At 43.0% G+C, this 19,701-nt stretch overlaps 1 protein-coding gene across 1 annotated transcript in view; it reads left to right on the top strand.

Annotated features, from left to right (window-relative positions):
• Window positions 1-18,518, top strand: part of LOC123766197 (synaptotagmin-5) — an 88,590-nt gene extending 70,072 nt beyond the window's left edge. The window contains exons 9-12 of the mRNA XM_045755157.2: window positions 6,456-6,608; window positions 8,443-8,563; window positions 9,548-9,678; window positions 11,995-18,518. Of these exons, the coding sequence (XP_045611113.1) occupies window positions 6,456-6,608; window positions 8,443-8,563; window positions 9,548-9,678; window positions 11,995-12,291 (702 nt within the window). The 3' untranslated portion in view covers window positions 12,292-18,518. The remainder of the gene's footprint in view (window positions 1-6,455; window positions 6,609-8,442; window positions 8,564-9,547; window positions 9,679-11,994) is intronic.
• Window positions 18,519-19,701: the final 1,183 nt, after the last annotated feature.

The following is a 19,701-nucleotide window of genomic DNA, read 5'->3' as shown; positions in this document are numbered from 1 at the left end:
AGAATGTATAGTTCGAGTGTCTCTTCGTTGTTTGAAGAGACAGCATAAAAGCATGAATCGGTGAGAATGGATGTACCGAGAACTTTACCTGGAAAAATACTGGTTTTACGGCGCACCTTGTTAGCTTTAATGATTATGATCAGAGAGCGAGAGAGCAAACGAGAGCACGGGGGGAGAGAGAGAGAGCAGGCAGGCGAGAGTGAGAGAAAAATGCAAGAGAACAAAAGGTATCAGTGTTCGCGTGACCTGATTTCAGTGCACAGATCATTCTGTTTCCATGTTCTTGACTCGGGTGGAATACCAACTATACCAACGTGACATGGTTGGTATTCACGGGATGTATACCAGTGTCCGCAGAAAGTGTACCAAGCTTAGCAAAATGTATACCAGAATGGTACTTCAGCGTTCACCAAACTCCGCGAATAATGTTAAAGAACTTGGAGAAAATAGCACCCCCAAGCGGCAGACACCTTGGCGGAGATGCCACGGAGTTGAGCCCCTTGTTAGTTGAATCATTTCTCTGAGGATTAACGTGAATTTTCCTGCTGACTAACTGTCAGTTTTGTGGAGTCCAATTGTGGAGGAAAAAAATCTAAACCCTGTAAGTTTTCGTTGTTTGAGTCTGTCTGTCTGTCCTGTCTGTCCTGTCTGTCCTGTCTGTCCTGTCTGTCCTTCCTGTCCTGTCTGTCTGTCTGTCTGTCTGTTTATACAAGCACGCAGGGAAGAGTGCTTAACTCCTCTGGCAATTTATTCACCGGAGAGAGAATGATAATAATATAGAGAACATTAAAGATAAAATGGAATTAGTTCATTTTTAATTGCAGGAGTTACATGGAATACACCGACGTTGAAACGTTTCAGACTGTCTCTCTTACATTACTCTTAGAGTTCAAGAGTATTATTGATGTCCTTGTAGCTATGCCACCAGCTGCGAGATCTGACCTTATATCCACTCGGTGTCAAGCCTGTCTCTAGAGTCTGGTGTACTCATTATTTGAGTTTTTAATATATATATATATATATATATATATATATATATATATATATATATATATATATATATATATATATATATATATATATTTTATTAAATATGACCGAAAAAGTAAGATTAATAATTCTAACACGAATTTTCTCAATCTTTCGTACATTATGCTTCACTGTTGGAGGTAAATCAAAAATCACTTCTCCAAAATTCATTTTTATTTCTAGTCTTCAGAGGTTGCATGGCTTTTCACTTTCCTTCTTATGATGTCTTCGATGAAACCATTGGAGAAGCCGTTATTGACTAGAACCTGCCTTACCCTACAGAGTTCTTCGTCGACTTGCTTCCATTCTGAGCTGTGGCTGAGAGCACGGTCGACGTATGCGTTAACAACACTCCTCTTGTACCTGTCAGGGCAGTCGCTGTTGGCATTTAGGCACATTCCTATGTTTGTTTCCTTTGTGTAGACTGCAGTGTGGAAACCTCCGCCCTTTTCCATGACTGTTACATCTAGAAAAGGCAGCTTCCCATCCTTTTCCGTCTCGTAAGTGAAACGCAGCACGGAACTCTGCTCAAATGCCTCCTTCAGCTCCTGCAGATGTCTGACATCAGGTACCTGTGTAAAAATGTCGTCAACATACCTGCAGTATATGGCCGGTTTCAAGTTCATGTCGACTAAGACTTTTTGCTCGATGGTACCCATGTAGAAGTTTGCAAACAGGACACCTAGGGGAGAACCCATAGCGACCCCATCTACTTGCTTATACATATGCCCATCCGGGCTCAAGAAGGGTGCCTCTTTAGTACAAGCTTGGAGTAGTTTCCTCAGAATACTTTCTGGCATGTCAAGAGGAGTACAGGCTGGATCACGATACACTCTGTCGGCTATCATTCCGATTGTCTCGTCCACCGGTACGTTGGTAAACAGCGATTCTACGTCCAACGAGGCTCTTATCCCTGTGGCCCGTGCGCCCCGCAGTAAGTCCACAAATTCCTTTGGAGACTTCAGGCTGAAGGCGCAAGGAACATAAGGAGTCAGCAGGCCGTTGAGTCGCTTTGCCAATCTGTACGTGGGTGTGGGTATCTGGCTAATGATTGGCCGATCATTAGCCAGATAATGATGATAATGTGCCTAAATGCCAACAGCGACTGCCCTGACAGGTACAAGAGGAGTGTTGTTAACGCATACGTCGACCGTGCTCTCAGCCACAGCTCAGAATGGAAGCAAGTCGACGAAGAACTCTGTAGGGTAAGGCAGGTTCTAGTCAATAACGGCTTCTCCAATGGTTTCATCGAAGACATCATAAGAAGGAAAGTGAAAAGCCATGCAACCTCTGAAGACTAGAAATAAAAATGAATTTTGGAGAAGTGATTTTTGATTTACCTCCAACAGTGAAGCATAATGTACGAAAGATTGAGAAAATTCGTGTTAGAATTATTAATCTTACTTTTTCGGTCATATTTAATAAAATATGTCTACAGGAAAGACTGCTACCAAAATATACTAATATATATATATATATATATATATATATATATATATATATATATATATATATATATATATATATTATACAGTACTTTGTTTTGTGACGGGTTACACACGTATTAGATAGTGAAGCGGGAGGAGCTATCTGTTGGCCAGAGCCTTCAACAGTCAGTTGATAATGTTTTCTCAAATATATATTTGTTAGTAAATGATCTACTGATTGAGCATCTTAGATTGTAGGTGCCGTCTTCAGGTTGTCCACGAAGTTGGGCCCGGTTAGGATCTTGAGATCACTTGCCTTGAACATTGCTGTAAGGCCATAACGCCTCTCTAACGAAGACTAATAAACTGACTAGATGAGCCAGAACTCGTCATGATATGAGATGTGATGTGTTGGAAAGTTCTCTACCTGGTCCATAAGCTTGTAAAAAATGAAAAGGGATTTATCATTTAAGAGAGTAATGCATACCCAAGATGGAAGCTAATTTGTTGTTTTTAGTGTTTTGCAACCGCTGCTGTCAAGCAGATATGAGATGTGTATATATTTATGCAGTTTTCTTTGCCACCATTCTAGTTAGTTTGGACGCATACTAGTACAAACTCACGCATTTGGACATAGTTATCGAAAAAACAAAACTTCGCCCCATAATTTCCACTTCAGTGTTGATTTCTCCATTTTTTCCACTAATCCTTATGCTTGTTCCATTTGCTATATCACTTGTCTTTTATCAGCATCATCTGCTTTTCTCAGCGGCACTTGTGACCTGCACTCGCCTGCCCTCGGTAGATGTTGCTGCAAGGTGGGCAGTAGGAACAGTCACAAAATTGTCCAGAGCGAAAACTGTTAAGAGTTTATCAAAGTCCCTCTACAGCGAAATACTCTTTGATACCATGGGTTGGTCGGTATAGCAACGGCCTCGCTTTCTGCAAGGTCATTGTTCGATCTAAAGTTGTCAAAGTGGTTGGACACTGTTTCTTCACTCGATCCTCATTATCTAGTTCCTTGTCCTCGTATCCTTCCAAAGTGCTGTGTAGTCAAACTAGCTTGGTCTTTTTTCAGGGTAATTGCTTGAATTATCTTCCACAATAATAATGTGTGTATAGTTGAAATAGTTTAAGTCTAGTTTACCCACCAGTAAGTTAATGGTATCGATATCCTGCTGTGAAGGTCGGTACATTGCTCACACAAGTAGGGGAGTTACGGAGTTTATACGTAGTTTGATAAATATAATTTCTAGGTTATAAAGAATCACAATATCAATGATATGGGTGTATACAGATTTACTGTAGCTAACTGTAACATTTCCTCCGTGGGCCAGCACGTGACGTTACATCCCTGAGACGTGGCCTTCAACTTTTTAAAAGTTCCTGGATGTCCTGACGTCCAATGATGTACATCATACTACGACCTGTTCCGTATGGGGAGTTGTCCCTAGGCTGTGCGTGAGCTTTCCAGTGTCAGTAATGCAGCCCATTATGTTAGCATACATTATGATAATGAATTGGTTCCTTACGTCTGGGGCCGCTGGTTAATTAGGACAAATGAATGTGACGGACGCCCCTGTAGATGGCAAACTTGTTCTGCATAGGTCTGTTCTGTGTAATGCATGAAACCTTCTAGAGAGCTGTGGTGTGGGGTACGGGCAGCTGGGTGTGGGGTACGGGCAGCTGGGTGTGGGGTACGGGCAGCTAGGTGTGGGGTACGGGCAGCTGGGTGTGGGGTAAGGGCAGCTGGGTGCATTATACGGATAACATAGTGCGTACCAGGACTGACTATTTCTTGGTCTGCTCATATGTGCTTTTCTAAATTATTGATTCGGCATATCAAAATCCGTTTTCTTAGCAGCGATAGGTGTCCTTCTTGATGCCCTCTCCTGTATTAGTTGATCAGACTGTTGCCGAATTTGGTGAGATAGCACCTGTTATTGGAGTTCGAGGTGGTTATGGACGGAGGCCTCGCCAGCGTCCAGCACTTCTAACAAGTCTTTCGAACCCAACTAGTCCCTTGATGTGGTTTTTGTGTGCCGTTAATGCGGGCGCAGTGGATGTTGCCTGGTTGTGGGTTGTCGTGTGAGGCAACAGTAGGCGGGGAAGCTCATCTGACCAACCGAACACCAGAGTGCGGCCAGCGGCTGATGGCTTCGAGCTGCCATCACTCTCTACTATATGGTTTCGTGCTGGCCGGCATTGGCTTCAACACCGCGATACATGAAGGTCCTGCAGAGGGTTATTTTCACTGCTGGTTTTATTGGATTCTGATTCTCTGTAGAATATTTAGACGACTAGATTTCCCTCAAATTTCTGTTTGTGTTCATGCTTTATCTGACGGTCTTGGCCAAGCACACGCCCTCAAAGAGGTTCATGGGTGACTCCCTCTGCTGAGGATCTTTAGGGCAAGCTTTAAACAGTCATGAGTACGCTATTGGTGTTGACCACTTTGAAGGCCTGCAGGACCTCTCAGACGTGATGGTAATCCCGCCTGTGGTTCCTGAGCTGCACCAACATCGTCGATACGTCTGATGAATAAAGGTCGACGTATGGTCAGTGGTTTGACCTGCACCTTACAACCTCTTTGTCTTAGTTGCGTCGCTGTGATGACTTTGGACTGTAACCAAAGACGGCTTTAACTCTTAAAATTTTGCGACGTTGTGGAAAATGTATAGTATTCTTCTCTCTAATCTCTTTCTCATCTCCTCTGTGCTCTTTCTTCTCTCCTCTCCTGGCTGCTCTCTCTGTCTCTGGCTCTCTCTCTCTCTCTCTCTCTCTCTCTCTCTCTCTCTCTCTCTCTCTCTCTCTCTCTCTCTCTCTCTCTCTCTCTCTCTCTCTCTCTCTCTCTCTCTCTCTCTCTATTCACTCTCCTCCCTGATTCAGGTCATGGAAGAGAGCGACACAGCCGCATCGATTTCAGATGAAGTATCTTAAGCCCGTCCTTCACCGAGTTGTGTGTTGTGCTTGTGGCGTCTCTAGGGTTTTACAGCTGTTGTTGCGTGGGTGGCGTGCTGGTCTTGAGCGCTGGTATGGAGGGGGTGGTGGTGAAGGAGGGGGCGGGGTTACCGGGGGTATGGGGAGGGAGACAAGTGGACTATGGGGTAGGGGTGATGGTAACAGGTGGGGGTTATGTATAAGTTGACACAGTTTACTTATACGAAACTCCCCACTCGGAGTAGGAGCCATCGTCATAACAACTGCCCTTCCGGCTGCACCAGTAGGTAACCAGTTTGGGAGAGGAAGCACTTTGTGAGCATTTGTCTGGCCTAAAGTTGGAGGATATTAATCCAGACTTCTTAACAGCGTCACGTGTAACGCACGAGGGCAACAGCTTCGTGCTCGACAAGCTACAAGGTAGGACTGAAAACAGGTGATTCATTTTCACCCACAGGGTTATAAGGCCATGAAACCGCTAACCCGCCGAAGTCGTAAACGGCAAACGGACCTTTGAACAATGGGGGTGTTAGGTCAATTTAAAAATTTTGCATGTGTAATTCATTGCGTTTAAAATATACAATGCCATTCGACTTCTCCGCTTTGGTGATGAGATTTTTTCCATGGGAATAAAACAGTTTTTTATAGATATTGCATATTCACCATAATCGCCCCCCCCCCACATTAACTACAGCACAGGTCAGGCAGGTGAAGCGTGCCACCCACATCAACACTGCCGAGTCAAATATGTAAAGGGATCTGCACCACGAATTCAACTTCGCCGCTGTAGGATCTGAGACCCCTGGGCCATTTTTCCAGCAACTAAAAGTGCCGGTTCAGAGGAAATGTTCCCTCCATTCTTAGTTCCTGCCAGACATTCGAGAATCTCCCAAGATCTCCACAACCATGTATCTTACTATATTCCATTTTTGCAACTAATCCGTTATATAGATTATACATTTATATGTGATGAAGCTCCAAAGATTAAAAATACAAGCTTCATCAATATAGCTTTAATGTATTATTGTGTGAGTGACCAGAAGTGTTGTTCTGCCACAGGAGCTGGTGGTGAAGCTGGTGGCCATGGATTCGGACAAGTGGGCAAGTCCAAGCACAGTGGGGGAGGTCACTCAACCACTTAGAGACATAAAGAACCTCGCCATCTTGGACCACCGAACTACCCTCAACTACTTCCTCGCACCTCCAAAATTGGTAGTTAGCTCATTTATTTGTGAAACTCGTGTTTATTAATTCTGTAATGTGTTACTGTATGTAGTAATCAAGTAGATCATCTTGTTTATAGAGGCTGTGCTTTGATTGTCTCGCTTCTCGTTAGTTAAAAGCGCATCCGTGTAAATAAGTGAATGTATGTGTGTGTTGAGTGCTTTTAGAGTGTGTACATGAACACGTACAGGAGATAGTACACGTACACGTACATGCATTCAGTCAGGAGACAAACGAACCCTGAATATTTGTGTGTAGGGTATGACGTGCACAGCGGAGAGGGGCGCCCTTTCCCGCCAGCTGTGACCTGGTCGCGGGGATGACGTCGTGACGAAAGTCCGTGCTCAGCCTCCACTCTTTAACACGCTACTGATATTGTTTTGTATTTAAAAAAAATATGCAGAGGAACACTCACTCTCACTCATCCTTGCTCTCTCTCTCTCTCTCTCTCTCTCTCTCTCTCTCTCTCTCTCTCTCTCTCTCTCTCTCTCTCTCTCTCTCTCTCTCTCTCTCTCTCTCGTCTAGAGGTATGAGCCTCAGGCCACTAAAGGAGAAACTAAACAGGTGGTCAAACAAATACTCTGTTTCTCCTCCTTTATGTGAGTCGTCAACACAACCCTGCCTCTTACTCCTTCTCCTCTTCTTCTTCTTCCTTATTCTCCTCCTCCTCCTCCTCTTTATCCTCCTCCTCCTCCTCCTCCTCCTCTTTATCCTCTGCCTGCTGCTGCTCCGTTCCATAGGAGGTCGTTAGCCCCGAAGTAATCACCTTGTTTATCCCTCGTAAAGCACTATTTTTATTTATGAAGAGGATGTGCCCGAGTCTGCCTTTGTCTGTCTGCATTTGTCGGTGTCTGTCTGTCTGTCTGTCTGTCTGTCTGTCTGTCTGTCTGTCTGTCTGTCTGTCTGTCTGCCTGCCTGCCTGCCTGCCTGCCTGCCTGCCTATCATTTTTTTAGATTCATCAAAGTCTTTGTTTTATCTATTCCGTCTGTCTCTGAAGCCTCTTACTTGTTAATTTCAACTGTGTACCATCCGGATGAACAGCAGAGGAAGCTGTCTTCCTCTGCTGTTCATCACTCACACACTCACAGACACACACTCACACACACACACACACACACACACACACACACACACACACACACACACACACACACACACACACACACACACACACACACACACACACGTCACACTAGAAAAGGGCATATTAACTAAATCCCAGACAGGTAGATATCTCAAATCTGAGCATTGTAGGGAGTACACCTGTATTTGAACTGCAGGTAGTACACCTGTACTTGTACTGCAGGTAGTACACCTGTGCCTGTACTGCATGTAGTACACCTATACTTGTACTGCAGGTAGTACACCTGTACTTGTACTGCAGGTAGTACACCTGTGCCTGTACTGCATGTAGTACACCTGTACTTGTACTGCAGGTAGTACACCTGTACCTGTACTTAAAGTAGTACACCTGTACCTGTACTGAAGGTAGTACACCTGTACCTGTACTGTAGGTAGTACACCATAACGGCTAAATACAGTAATGTTATCCAATCACTTCCCTTGTAACTTGGTCTCAAACTTGAGACAATCAAACCTTAACTATTATACCACAAATGTAAATTACTTAGCCTACAGAACCTTGATACTGACCTCCAGGTAAACTTAGGTAAACTAGCCAAAGTTGTATACATTGTTGCTGTATAATTCACGTTCCAGCCAGTAACCTAGCTCGTAACTGATCTTTTGTGTACCTGGCCGTAACCCAGTGTATACCTGGCATCTTGGTGCCTAATCAACTCACCTGTATCAATCCAACAGGACCTCGGGGAGGTGCTCTTCGGCTTGAGTTACCTGCCGACGGCGCAGAGACTGTCGGTGTCTGTCATCAAGGCGCAAAACCTCAAGTATTCCAACGTGGTCGACGACCTTAAGGATTTCTGTGAGTAGCAAGTAGATGTGTATAACGGGCTATTCCACACGACTGATGTTTCTTTGGCTCGTGCGGGCTCCTTGTTTCTTTTGTTTTTCTTTCTATATTCTACCTGTTACTTGTCCTTCCTTCCTTCCTCTCTACCACAACATGGGGGATATTTGTGTTAGCGTAGTGGTATGTCCCTGGCCAGGGAGGGTTGTCTGGGCGCTAGTCTTTACCTGTTCTCTCCTCCTCTTCATCCAGTTGTAATTTGGGGATCTGGGTTGTTAACCGATTAGCGGCTCGTGTTCTATGAATATGATAATGTAGGATAATGCTTATCAGAGTCCCCCCCCCCACCTCTCTCTCTGTAACTCTCTGACCCGTTGACTGTAACTCACTTACTCCTCTCTCTCTCTCTCTCTCTCTCTCTCTCTCTCTCTCTCTCTCTCTAAGTAATATGTAACTCATAATTCTGAAGAAGATTTGCATGACAATTTCAGTTGGCTTCAAAATCCAGAGTTACTGTTTTTCGTGGTTGGTTTTTAAGGCTTAAGGCCCATGCTAGTTCTTAATACGGAATAGTGCTACTGTTTATTTTCTGTCTGTAGTGGAGGGTAGGAAGAGAGCCTTTTGTTTCAGGCTTGATCTCATCTCTCTCGTCCGGCAACCAGGAGGCTGGTCGACGATCGGGCCGCGGGGACGCTAAGCCCCGGAAGCACCTCAAGGTAACCGCATCATGGGACCGAAAGACCTTCAGTTATGTTTGTTCCCATTTATAACCCTACTTTTTCCCCCTTTATGCTGTCCTATTAACTCTTTTCCCTTCTGCCCTCACGCTAACCCTCCCTCGTTCCCTCTTCTGCTGCCTCGCTAACCCTCCCTCGTTCCCTCTTCTGCTGCCTCGCTAACCCTCCCTCGTTCCCTCTTCTGCTGCCTCGCTAACCCTCCCTCCCTCCCTCTTCTGCTGCCTCGCCAACCCCTATCCCTGTTCTCTGTCCTTGCCCGCAGGTCCGTACATCAGAGTGCTGTTGATCAGCGGGTCGGGGCGGGTGATGAAGAAGAAGAAGACCACCTGGAGGTCCAACACAGCCTCTCCCGTCTGGAACGAGACTCTGATCTTTGACCTCGCTCAGTCCCAGGTGCGTTATGGTACCTGGGGCCAGATTCACGAAGCAGTTACACGAGCACTTACGAACCTGAACATCTTTTCTCAATCTTTGGCGGCATTGTTTACAATTATTGAACAGTTAATGAGCTCCGTAGTACCAGGAGGTTGTTTATAACAATAACAACAGTTGATTGGGAAGTTTTCATGCTTGTAAACTGTTTAATAAATGTAACCAAAGTTGTCAAAGATTGAGGGAAGATGTACACGTTCGTAAGTACTTGCGTAACTGCTTCGTGAATCTGGCCCCTGTTCGCTGTTATTCATGGTTATAACCCCCCTATGTACTGTTAGTTATACTCTTTATTGACATGGTTATACCCAACATATTAGTTATACTCCGTGGCCATGGTTATACTTAACGTACTGCATGTTCTTTAAATAGTGCTACTGTAGTCTCTTGTAGGCCTAGTTAAATGGTAGTGTGGTTAAGAAATGGTACTACTGTAGTTTCGTTTAGGTCTAATTTTTTAACAGGTTCTGGACCTTACCTTAAGACATCTACTGTGTGATTTTATCCTGTGAAACCCTCTCCTGAGAAATTTATCTTGTCTAAGGACCTCTTCTTAGGTGATATATATCAACTGCCGCCAAAAACATTCCAAGGCAACGTCTCCCACGTCTTTGACGCTCAGTGATAGTCTTTTGTTTGCAGACTTAAAGGTAACCATTTTGGCGGTAACAAGATCAATTTGTCAACATTTATTCAAGGATCAGATTCCAGGCGTCCTGTTTTGACTCGATGAACCCAATTATTATTATTAACATCTTTATTGACAAAATTAATTACAATTTTGCCTAATCTGAGGATTTTGATAGTCTTATTAAATTGAGGTTAATGCTAGTATTCACTGTCACGCAGGACAGAGGGTCATACATAAGACAATAGGTCTAAACTGTAGGCTGAAGCACATATATATCACGGTTACAATCAATGTTTTAATGTGTGGATATGTGAGAACAACTTTCTATTGTGCACTGCCACACAAGGGCAGGGATGGGTTCATAAGTGATGCAGCTTAGAATATAAGTAGAAATTGTTCTTCATTCTTTAAAATGGACATGCAAATTTTGGGTAAATTGTTAGGATGTCGTCCAGAACACCTGAGTCAATAAAATAGTTACACAGTTGGTGGTACAATAGGCCAGGAGGTCTAAAGTCCTTTACGGTTTCACATTCATCAATATAGTGTTCTAGTGAATGCATTAAAGGTTTATCACAGAGTTTACAATCTGAATATTCTGGTAGTGGCTCAGCCTCACTAACCTGCCAGATGTGTCTATAGCCAAGGCGAATTCGCGCAATTACTACATCACATTGCCTGGTCCGGTTGCTGTGCTGACCATACAAATACCTATTATTACAACACTTGTCATAACTTTTAATACTGCAGCTTTCAGGTCTCTGTGCATTTCTTAGTTCTTCTAAATCTGAATTAATTTCTTTAATTTGTATGTTTCTAATAACTGCATTAGATAGTCCAAAGTCATAATCAATGTTTTCTTTCCTGCAAGCCTCATTGGCCAATTGATCTACAAAGTCATGTTTTTCAACTCCAACATGGGATGGGATCCACACAAATTTTATACAAGAATTATTATCATTGGCAAAAATTACATTCCATTTAATATTACAAGCTACTTCCGACATACATTGTGATGGGTTATTTAAGGACTGCAGAGCACTTTTAGAGTCACAGAAAATAACTCCACCACCATTGAGCTTAAGGTATTCAGTGGCTAGATAAATACCCAATAGCTCGGTCTGTGTCGTGCTTGCCCAGTTGTTCAATCTCTGTGTACTAGTCATGATCATTTCATTCCCTTTATACACTGCACATGCACAACCTGTTCTACCAGTGCCTAACTGCACAGAGCCATCAGTAAAGGCATAGGATTCAGTCGGTTTGAGAATTTGAAGATGACTGTCAATAGCTTCTAATGTTATACATCTCAAAATGTCAGTGTTATACATTTGTTTTACACTGATGGGAGTATAATGCAGAGAGACCTCCACATCTTTCCAAGGGGGAATATAGTGAACAGTTTTATCAGGGTTAAGAGATACATTCAGTTTCTGAAGATTATAGGCACAACAACTGAGCCACACACTGTAGGGAGCTTTTTGCGGCGGATTGAGGGAACAGTCAGAATTATGAACCCAATTCTGCTTTTTTTAAGCTGGACGATAACTACAAATTTTCTTCTCGTCATTAGGCTAACACCGATTACTCTTTCTCACGCCCAGTTTGTACATTCGATGCTAAATTGTTTCTTTCTCTCCTCGCAGGTGGAGCACGTGACATTCCTGCTGGTGTTATGCACGCGGCCGCCACAGATGGCCGTCACACCCACCAGCTCCGACGCCTCCTACCACTCCGCCAACGTCCTCTCGGACGCTGGCCTAGCGCTCCCTGATATTGGCAGCTCACCGGTCCACGACCAGAACCAGAACAAGAAGCAGGATAGATACGTGGGTAAGGTGGCTCTTGGGTGCAGCGTTCGCGGGGAAGAACAGCGGCAGCACTGGATAGCCATCATAGCTTCACCCAGGAAGGTCGTCTCCCAGTGGCACGCGCTGAAATAGACTACATTTTTTGATCATGGAATAAGGAACATATTCTTCCAGCCGCGAAATAAACGGATATGAGATGTGCAACAGAGATGTAGATGTGAAAATTGACAACCAGAGAAAAAATCAAATAATCACAGTAGATTAGAATTGCAGTAAAAGTTAAAATGTTTACACAAGCTTTGTGAACTAAGGTATTAAACGAGTAGAACAAATTTCCAAAAATGAAAGGAGTTTAACAGTAAAAAGACAATAAAGTGGGAAAAATACAAAAAATTGTGAATGACAAAAGATGCTATTGAAGACACTTCTGAGTGGACGACTTAGGCCATATACAGTAGTTATCTCCTATATAGCAACAAGCAGCTCAAATATTTGCATATATTGTATATGTTTAAAACTGCGTAGGATAATCGGCTGGAGGGAGGGATTGAGGGCCAAGTGTGGTACAGATTACCTCTCTTATCCCCAGAGTAACAGGGGTAAGGGTGGCACTGATAACGACCTGACTCCCTCATCCCCAGAGTAGCATGGGTAAGAGTGCCACTGATAACGACCTGACCCACACTCCTTTGGGTAAGAGGGACACGGTGGTAAATATGACCTGACTCCCTTCCCCATAAAGCCAGGTCGCTCAGTTCTCGGCCGTCTGTGACACTTGTCCTTGCATTATAACTTTGTTTTTATTTATTTATTTATTTCCAGTGGGTGAAGCCTAAACATTTTGGTGTAGGGGAAAGGCATTAACTTGTATTTTGTGTACATAATTGAAAACACGTATGTCACTAGTTGATGTATAGTGATTAGTACTTAGGGATCCAGTAGTTTTAATGATAGCGAGGAGCCAGAAAGACAGAACAAAGCACACACACACACACACACACACACACACACACACACACACACACACACACACACACACACACACACACACACATACACACACACACACATATATATTCCTCAAATGGAATGCATTAGGGGGTGATGTGGTGGAGGCTGACTCCATACACAGTTTCAAGTGTAGATATGACAGAGCCCGATAGGCTCAGGAATCTGTACACCTGTTGATTGACGGTTGAGAGGCGGGACCAAAGAGCCAGAGCTCAACCCCCGCAAACACAACTAGGTGAGTACACACACACACACACACACACACACACACACACACACACACACACACACACAATAACAGGAAAGTCAAGAGATTTACCATGAGACTAGATCTAGACCGAATGTGCTGGTCTCTGATACGAGGTTTTAATAAAATAGGATCAGAAGCATTGCCAGAGTAGAAAACTAATTTTGCATTAGACAACCGAATTGGGAGCAGAAATGAAAATTGAACATTCAGATGTCGTAAGAGGGACGTAAAGACTTAGTGTTGTGTGGGTAACAAGGAAATGAAATGTACTACTGCACAGTAAAATAACCTATTAGTTAAGGGTCTTACCATAATGGAGCATGTATGGCACATACACGCTCTATAATGGCCAGATAATTCATTATACACTTTTCTGTCATAATCCGTGCGCGTGGAGGTATGAGGTGTTCTGAGTGGCCTTGGTTTACGATGTCGACGGTTAGTGTCAATACTGTACAGAAGCCAGCACCCAGACGTGTCATTAGGCTGACCCATTAGTGCATGCCTTCTCGACGTTGAAGTTTCCTCTTCCAGCCTCCAGGAGCAACTGGCTATGCTGAGGGCATTCACTTCTCCCTCCCGGTCCTATTTCATCCCTCGCCTTCTCCTTCCCCCTGTTGACGGGCTCACCATAGCCCGTGCTACAGGGAAATGTTGTTCCAAGTCGCTGAAGCTAAAAGAACATCCTTTCCCCTCATTCTTCTCCCATCTTATTCTTTCTCGAGCTCCATCTCCTTCCCTTTTGTTTAATGTATTAATATAAGTGATGTACTTGGATCAGCCACATTGAATTAGATCTCCCTGAATATTGGGATTCTCTCTTGATTTTCTGTATTCGTGGTATCTTCACTTTGTTTTATGCACAATCTGCGCGATTTTCAAAAATGATACATTTTGTTATATATATATATATATATATATATATATATATATATATATATATATATATATATATATATATATATATATATATATATATATATATATATATAATATGCCCGGAGCCCAACAGCCAGACTTGCCTTTTAAAGTTTAATAATTCAGTTATGTTAATTATAATGTTGCAATTGTGTTAATTATAAGTATAATGTTATAATAACATTCCCTAGTGTTCTATGAAAGTCGTGAGACTTAAGACTATATTAAGACTATAAGAATTGATATAAGACTTCAGAAGGAAGAATGAGTGTATAAGAAGGTGAAGGCTCGCGGTAAGACAGGTAGCATCAACATGGGTATTATTTCAACGTGGCAGTTATTGTTTTCATAATTTCGATAATTAATTTTTGAGTAAAGTCAAACGGTGTTGCGGCATTAAGATTATTTTTTGTATATTGTAAGTTTATAATGAGACTTAATAACACTATTGTGAATATATACAATAATAATAATAGACCGATTTGTATTTGGTAGTTTAAGATTTGTTAATATAGTCAGCATGAAATCTGTGATATGATATAGCTTTTTTCACATGCATTTTATGTATAGTGATGCAACAGCGGACAGGTTGATCGCTGTTGATTACCAGTTGATGACTTCGAGAATTCTACTCCCACAGCCTTCCCTAGTGATCATCTGGTCTGTGGAGATGTTTATCTTCGTACCCCGAAGGTTCATATAGCCATCACAGCCAGGTTGATCCGGTAAACTCCAGCAGAAACGTCTCTAGTTCTTATATGGAAGCTGCCACATCTACTGTGCAACATGTCCTCTTGAATAGTGCATTGCATTTTGACTTATAATACATTCCCAACGGTTAAAATATGATGTACTATAAATTATAGCGGCTGGTAACAGTGACGACGGCTGTCTCGTTTTCTGTTCGGTGGTCCTTGGTTTGGTTAGGCTCAGGAATTTTATTACAGCATTTTTGTGACGGTGTGACAACACGAGAGGACTAGTAGTGAAGTTTGTGTATCGCGAGTGGATGACTGGAGGCCAAAGGCATTAATAATAGTTCACAATGCTGGTCACTTTCCTATATTCCAAACCTGTCTGGAAGTTACACTAAGGTAATCAGGCGCTGACACTCTTACTCGAGTGCTTACCAATGCTGAGAATTTATCTCAGTCTCCCAGAGTGCAACAGCACCACTGCTGGATAGTACTGCATTAAAGTCTCTCTCCGAGCATGTACCTTTTTTATGTGTGAGCTTTGAACAACTCGCGGTATGGGCTGAAGAGTTTGTGGGGAATGGGTCCTTGGAGTGTTACTGACTGAGGATATTTGGAGTGCTACTTGACGAGGGTTCTTGGGGAAATTGTTTGCGTAGTTACTATAAGGAATTGGGGTGCTGGCGTGGGAGGGATGGCACCACAAATGAATATATAAATTTGCATCAATCTCTGCTTTGAAACTGCTCCTCGTGTCTTTGATTTTCACTACCTCTCCTCACCCTTCTTATGTCCCACTCACAAGCATTCTCCTCTACCTGATCCCAGTCATAAACTTCCCTCTGCTCCTGTCACCTCATCAGTAAACCCCCTCTTTCCTCTCATCAGTAAACCCCCTCTTTCCTCTCATCAGTAAACCCCCTCTTTCCTCTCATCAGTAAACCCCCTCTTTCCTCTCATCAGTAAACCCCCTCTTCCCTCTCATCAGTAACCTTCATGAGCATCGTCTCTTACCCCTCTTGATCAGATACTCTCTTCCTACTCTCTGAACATCCTTCCCCCTCCCATGAACATACCCACCACTAACCATGCATTATCTCGTGTTACCAAAGACATTCACCATTAACAACACAAGACGCTATCTTCTGCAACTCTCGAGTTGAGAAAAATGTGTCGGTAAGCTTAGCATTCCATTCTACCCCATAGTATACCTTCTGTTATGAGTATTTGAGAAGTGCAGGAGGAGGCTCATAAACCCTCAACATTATCTTGATATTGCTTCAGAATTGCCCCCCTATTGTTCGCGAAATTTAGCAATGTCCTGAAATTTTCGAGAGTTGAAGCAATGACTTAAAAATTCAGGCTGTTTGAAGGGAAAGTTTGAAGGGAAGGTTGGGGGACCCGCTAGGACATACAGGCTCTGTGACGCACATTCAGAGATAAATTATTGTATTTTTATAAAAACTTCAGTTATATCCTTGCTGTTAATGCTGTGTTGATGTCTTCTCTTTCGTGCTGTTGGTGAAAACCGGAATCCATCCCGTTCAAGCCAGCTCCAGCCAAAACAAATATCTGGATTCGATTCATAACCTGAGTCTGTTTCTAATAGTGAAGTGTATAATTTAGTAAGTTTAGCTGGCTTCAGGAGAGGTAGTGAGACGCTAACAGACACTTAAGGAAACTTCTCAACGCCAGACAGAACAGCAACGTCTACTAAGTGTTAATGTAAGGGATAAGGTTATTTGTGATTTTTTATTTAAGTGATCTTGTATGTAATTCTATATGTGATATACTAACTGTAAGCTTGAAGTGACCCAGTCTGGTATCACAGACTTTTAGCTCTCAATCTAAGTGTCCACCAGTTACGTGGTTTAGCCATCATCAAAGACTCTCTCAACCAAAATGTGTCGTAAGACATCAGATTTTATTTGTCATCAGACTTCTACAGATTTTACGTATGGGGGGTTTTTGCACCCAAGAATCGTGATGCAGTCGAAAATTACCTGAAATGTTAAACCGATTTGTCATGTTTATACGTGGTTTTGGTTGAGAGAGTCAACTGGTAAATTTGAGGCTACAGTGCTTATGTTGTCATCGTTGTTAATTAAGTGTTGGTAAGAGTAGCCTCATTTAGAGAGGCATTATGAATAATTATTTCCGAGAAGGAAATATATGTACCAGATGCACAGCGCAGTCCACCCTCTCCTCTAACTCTTCCTTTATCAGCCAATGGTTCTCAGTGTGGGTACGCGGTACCCCAATGGTTCAGAACTAAGTCTATCCCTCCACCTCACCTTTAACCCCGTTTCTTTCCATCATCCTTATCGTTCCCCTTTCCTCACCCTTATACCCGTTCCTTTCCATCATCCCTATCGTTCTCTTTTTCCTCGCCCTCGTACAATATCCCTTAATTTTGCCATCTGTTCCCCCTTCAGACTTGCCGACGACAACTTTGTCGGCGGCGGCTGTGGTTTGTGACCGCCGGCGTGCACCAGGCGTCAAGGAGTCTTGCTCAGGTTCTCCAACACCCCGATCAGAGGTTCAGTCTTGTACCACCGTCGGGTTGACGGTGGAACAAGACAGCATCCGCGATGCTGTCCAGTAGTCAGCGGTACTGTCTTTGAGGGCGGCGATGCTGTCCTTGAGGGCGGCGATGCTGTCTTTGAGGGCGGCGATGCTGTCTTTGAGGGCGGCGATGCTGTCCTCGAGGGCGGTGATATCGTAATGTGAGCGGCAGTGCCGCCTGTGGGTGGACTTTTTTAGCATGGATATTAGAACCTCAGTTGTGATATATCACGACGTCATGCAGCTTTGGAATACAATTTCTTCCTCATATATTTTGAGATACTGTATGTTGTTTTGTAGTGATGTAGTGAGAAGTGATAGTATGTGTGGACTGCAAAGGTGATGGCTTAGGTTAATAGAGATATATATTGTACCTGTCACATTTGTTTGGAAGTGGCGTACACTGTTTATCATCAACAAATGACGTCCAAATTCTCAAGGTCTTTTTTATTAGTTTTCAACTAAACCAAAAAAAAGAAAAATACTTCACCAATACCTATCTTAATTACTATATACGAAGATCGAAAATTCACCATATGTATTAGTATTATTATTAAACATTTCATTCACTTGGATCCTCCAGGATTCGAACTCAGGTCTTGGAAATATGAGACCACCCATCACTGGTACTGGTAGGCCACCTGGATGCCCACAATAAGGAAGGTCCTCAGAAGTACCTATAACTGCTACTCTGATCTAATATATATATATATTCTAATATATATATATATATATATATATATATATATATATATATTTCTGCAGCGCAGTAACAATGAGGATGTTGGCCTCTATTGATGTTGAGGTCGCACAAAGCTTTAATACAACTCTGTGATGTATCTATGCTGTATCTGCTATACCAGTGTGTGCAACATGAGTTATAACGATGATGATGTTGAAATAAATATCTGAATAATGAATGATGGTGTTTGCCTTGTCCTGGCTTGTCCTTTGATACGCTCTTCTGAGAGGGCTCCCCTTGGTGGATCCCAGAGCCATCCACAGACAACTTTCTGCAATGACTTAAGCATCGACCGTAAACCAGGATCAGAATCATCCCCCCCCCCCCCCCCACCCCTAACAAAAAAGGGGGGAAGGCATAGGGGAATCTGGATATAAAAGATCACCAGTAGTAAAATAAAAACACCACCAGAAAGATAGAGCACCCAAAAATAAGTAACTGCTTGGAGAACAAGTGCAGCGTTGACTTGAATTATGTACACACTCGTTGCCTACGTCCAGGCAGTAGTTAGCAACACTCCCTCGTTACCAATTGGCAGCCCTGGCGACCCGAGGGTCTCTGCCATCCATCCAAGTCATTCATACCTGATTGTTGATACCAGCGGCCTGTTGTGTCTTCCTAGTTCCTTGCTGCTCTACGGCCTTCAGTTCTCAGTTAAGTGCTGACTTTGTTTTTGCATTTTTTTTGTGCTAGCTTGTTTGCCTATGTTGCCAATGGCCCGTTGCCTTCTATTTGTCCCTGCCTTTAATCATGTTCTCTATCCCGAAAGGGTTTGAGTCTTGAGACCACCTAATCTTGAGGGACCTCGCTCTGGGTTACCATACTACTTGTGTAAAGGAGGAAATGTAGATGTTTATCTCTCAGAATGTTTGGTAATATGTTTATTGTTTGTGATGTGTGTATATGTATGTATTAACACGATGTACTGAACGGGATGAGAATAGCTTGAGCTACCTCATCCCTTTATGTGTATTTTACATCAATAAACTTATTTCAATTTCGCTCTGGGTAGTGCATGTGCTTCTGCTCCTCTGCTGGGGTGGTCTATAGGCATTGCACGATTTTCATGGTATGATGCTTTACCCACCACAGGTCCTCTGTGTCAGTCTGGGACCAGGATGGTGTCTAGTTTTCCCAAGGGTCTTGTTTAGAGGTTACGGCACTTTCCTCAGAATCGGCTCTGATGGTTTGAGCTTTTCTGGATGTTATTCGGTTTGATGTTCGCCGATAATTACCTTTCCGTCTTTGCCATTCTGCCTGCTGAGTTGATAATTGTTTTCAATCCTAAAATTGTGAGGTTTGTCGTCGTGGGACAAGTCTTTGCCGAGCCCCCCTTTCTCGATCTTGGAGTTGATTTAATT

This window comes from Procambarus clarkii, chromosome 9 (genome assembly GCF_040958095.1).
Source record: "Procambarus clarkii isolate CNS0578487 chromosome 9, FALCON_Pclarkii_2.0, whole genome shotgun sequence".
NCBI classification, from domain to species: Eukaryota; Metazoa; Arthropoda; class Malacostraca; order Decapoda; family Cambaridae; genus Procambarus; species Procambarus clarkii.
This window is presented reverse-complemented; position numbering and strand designations above follow the sequence as displayed.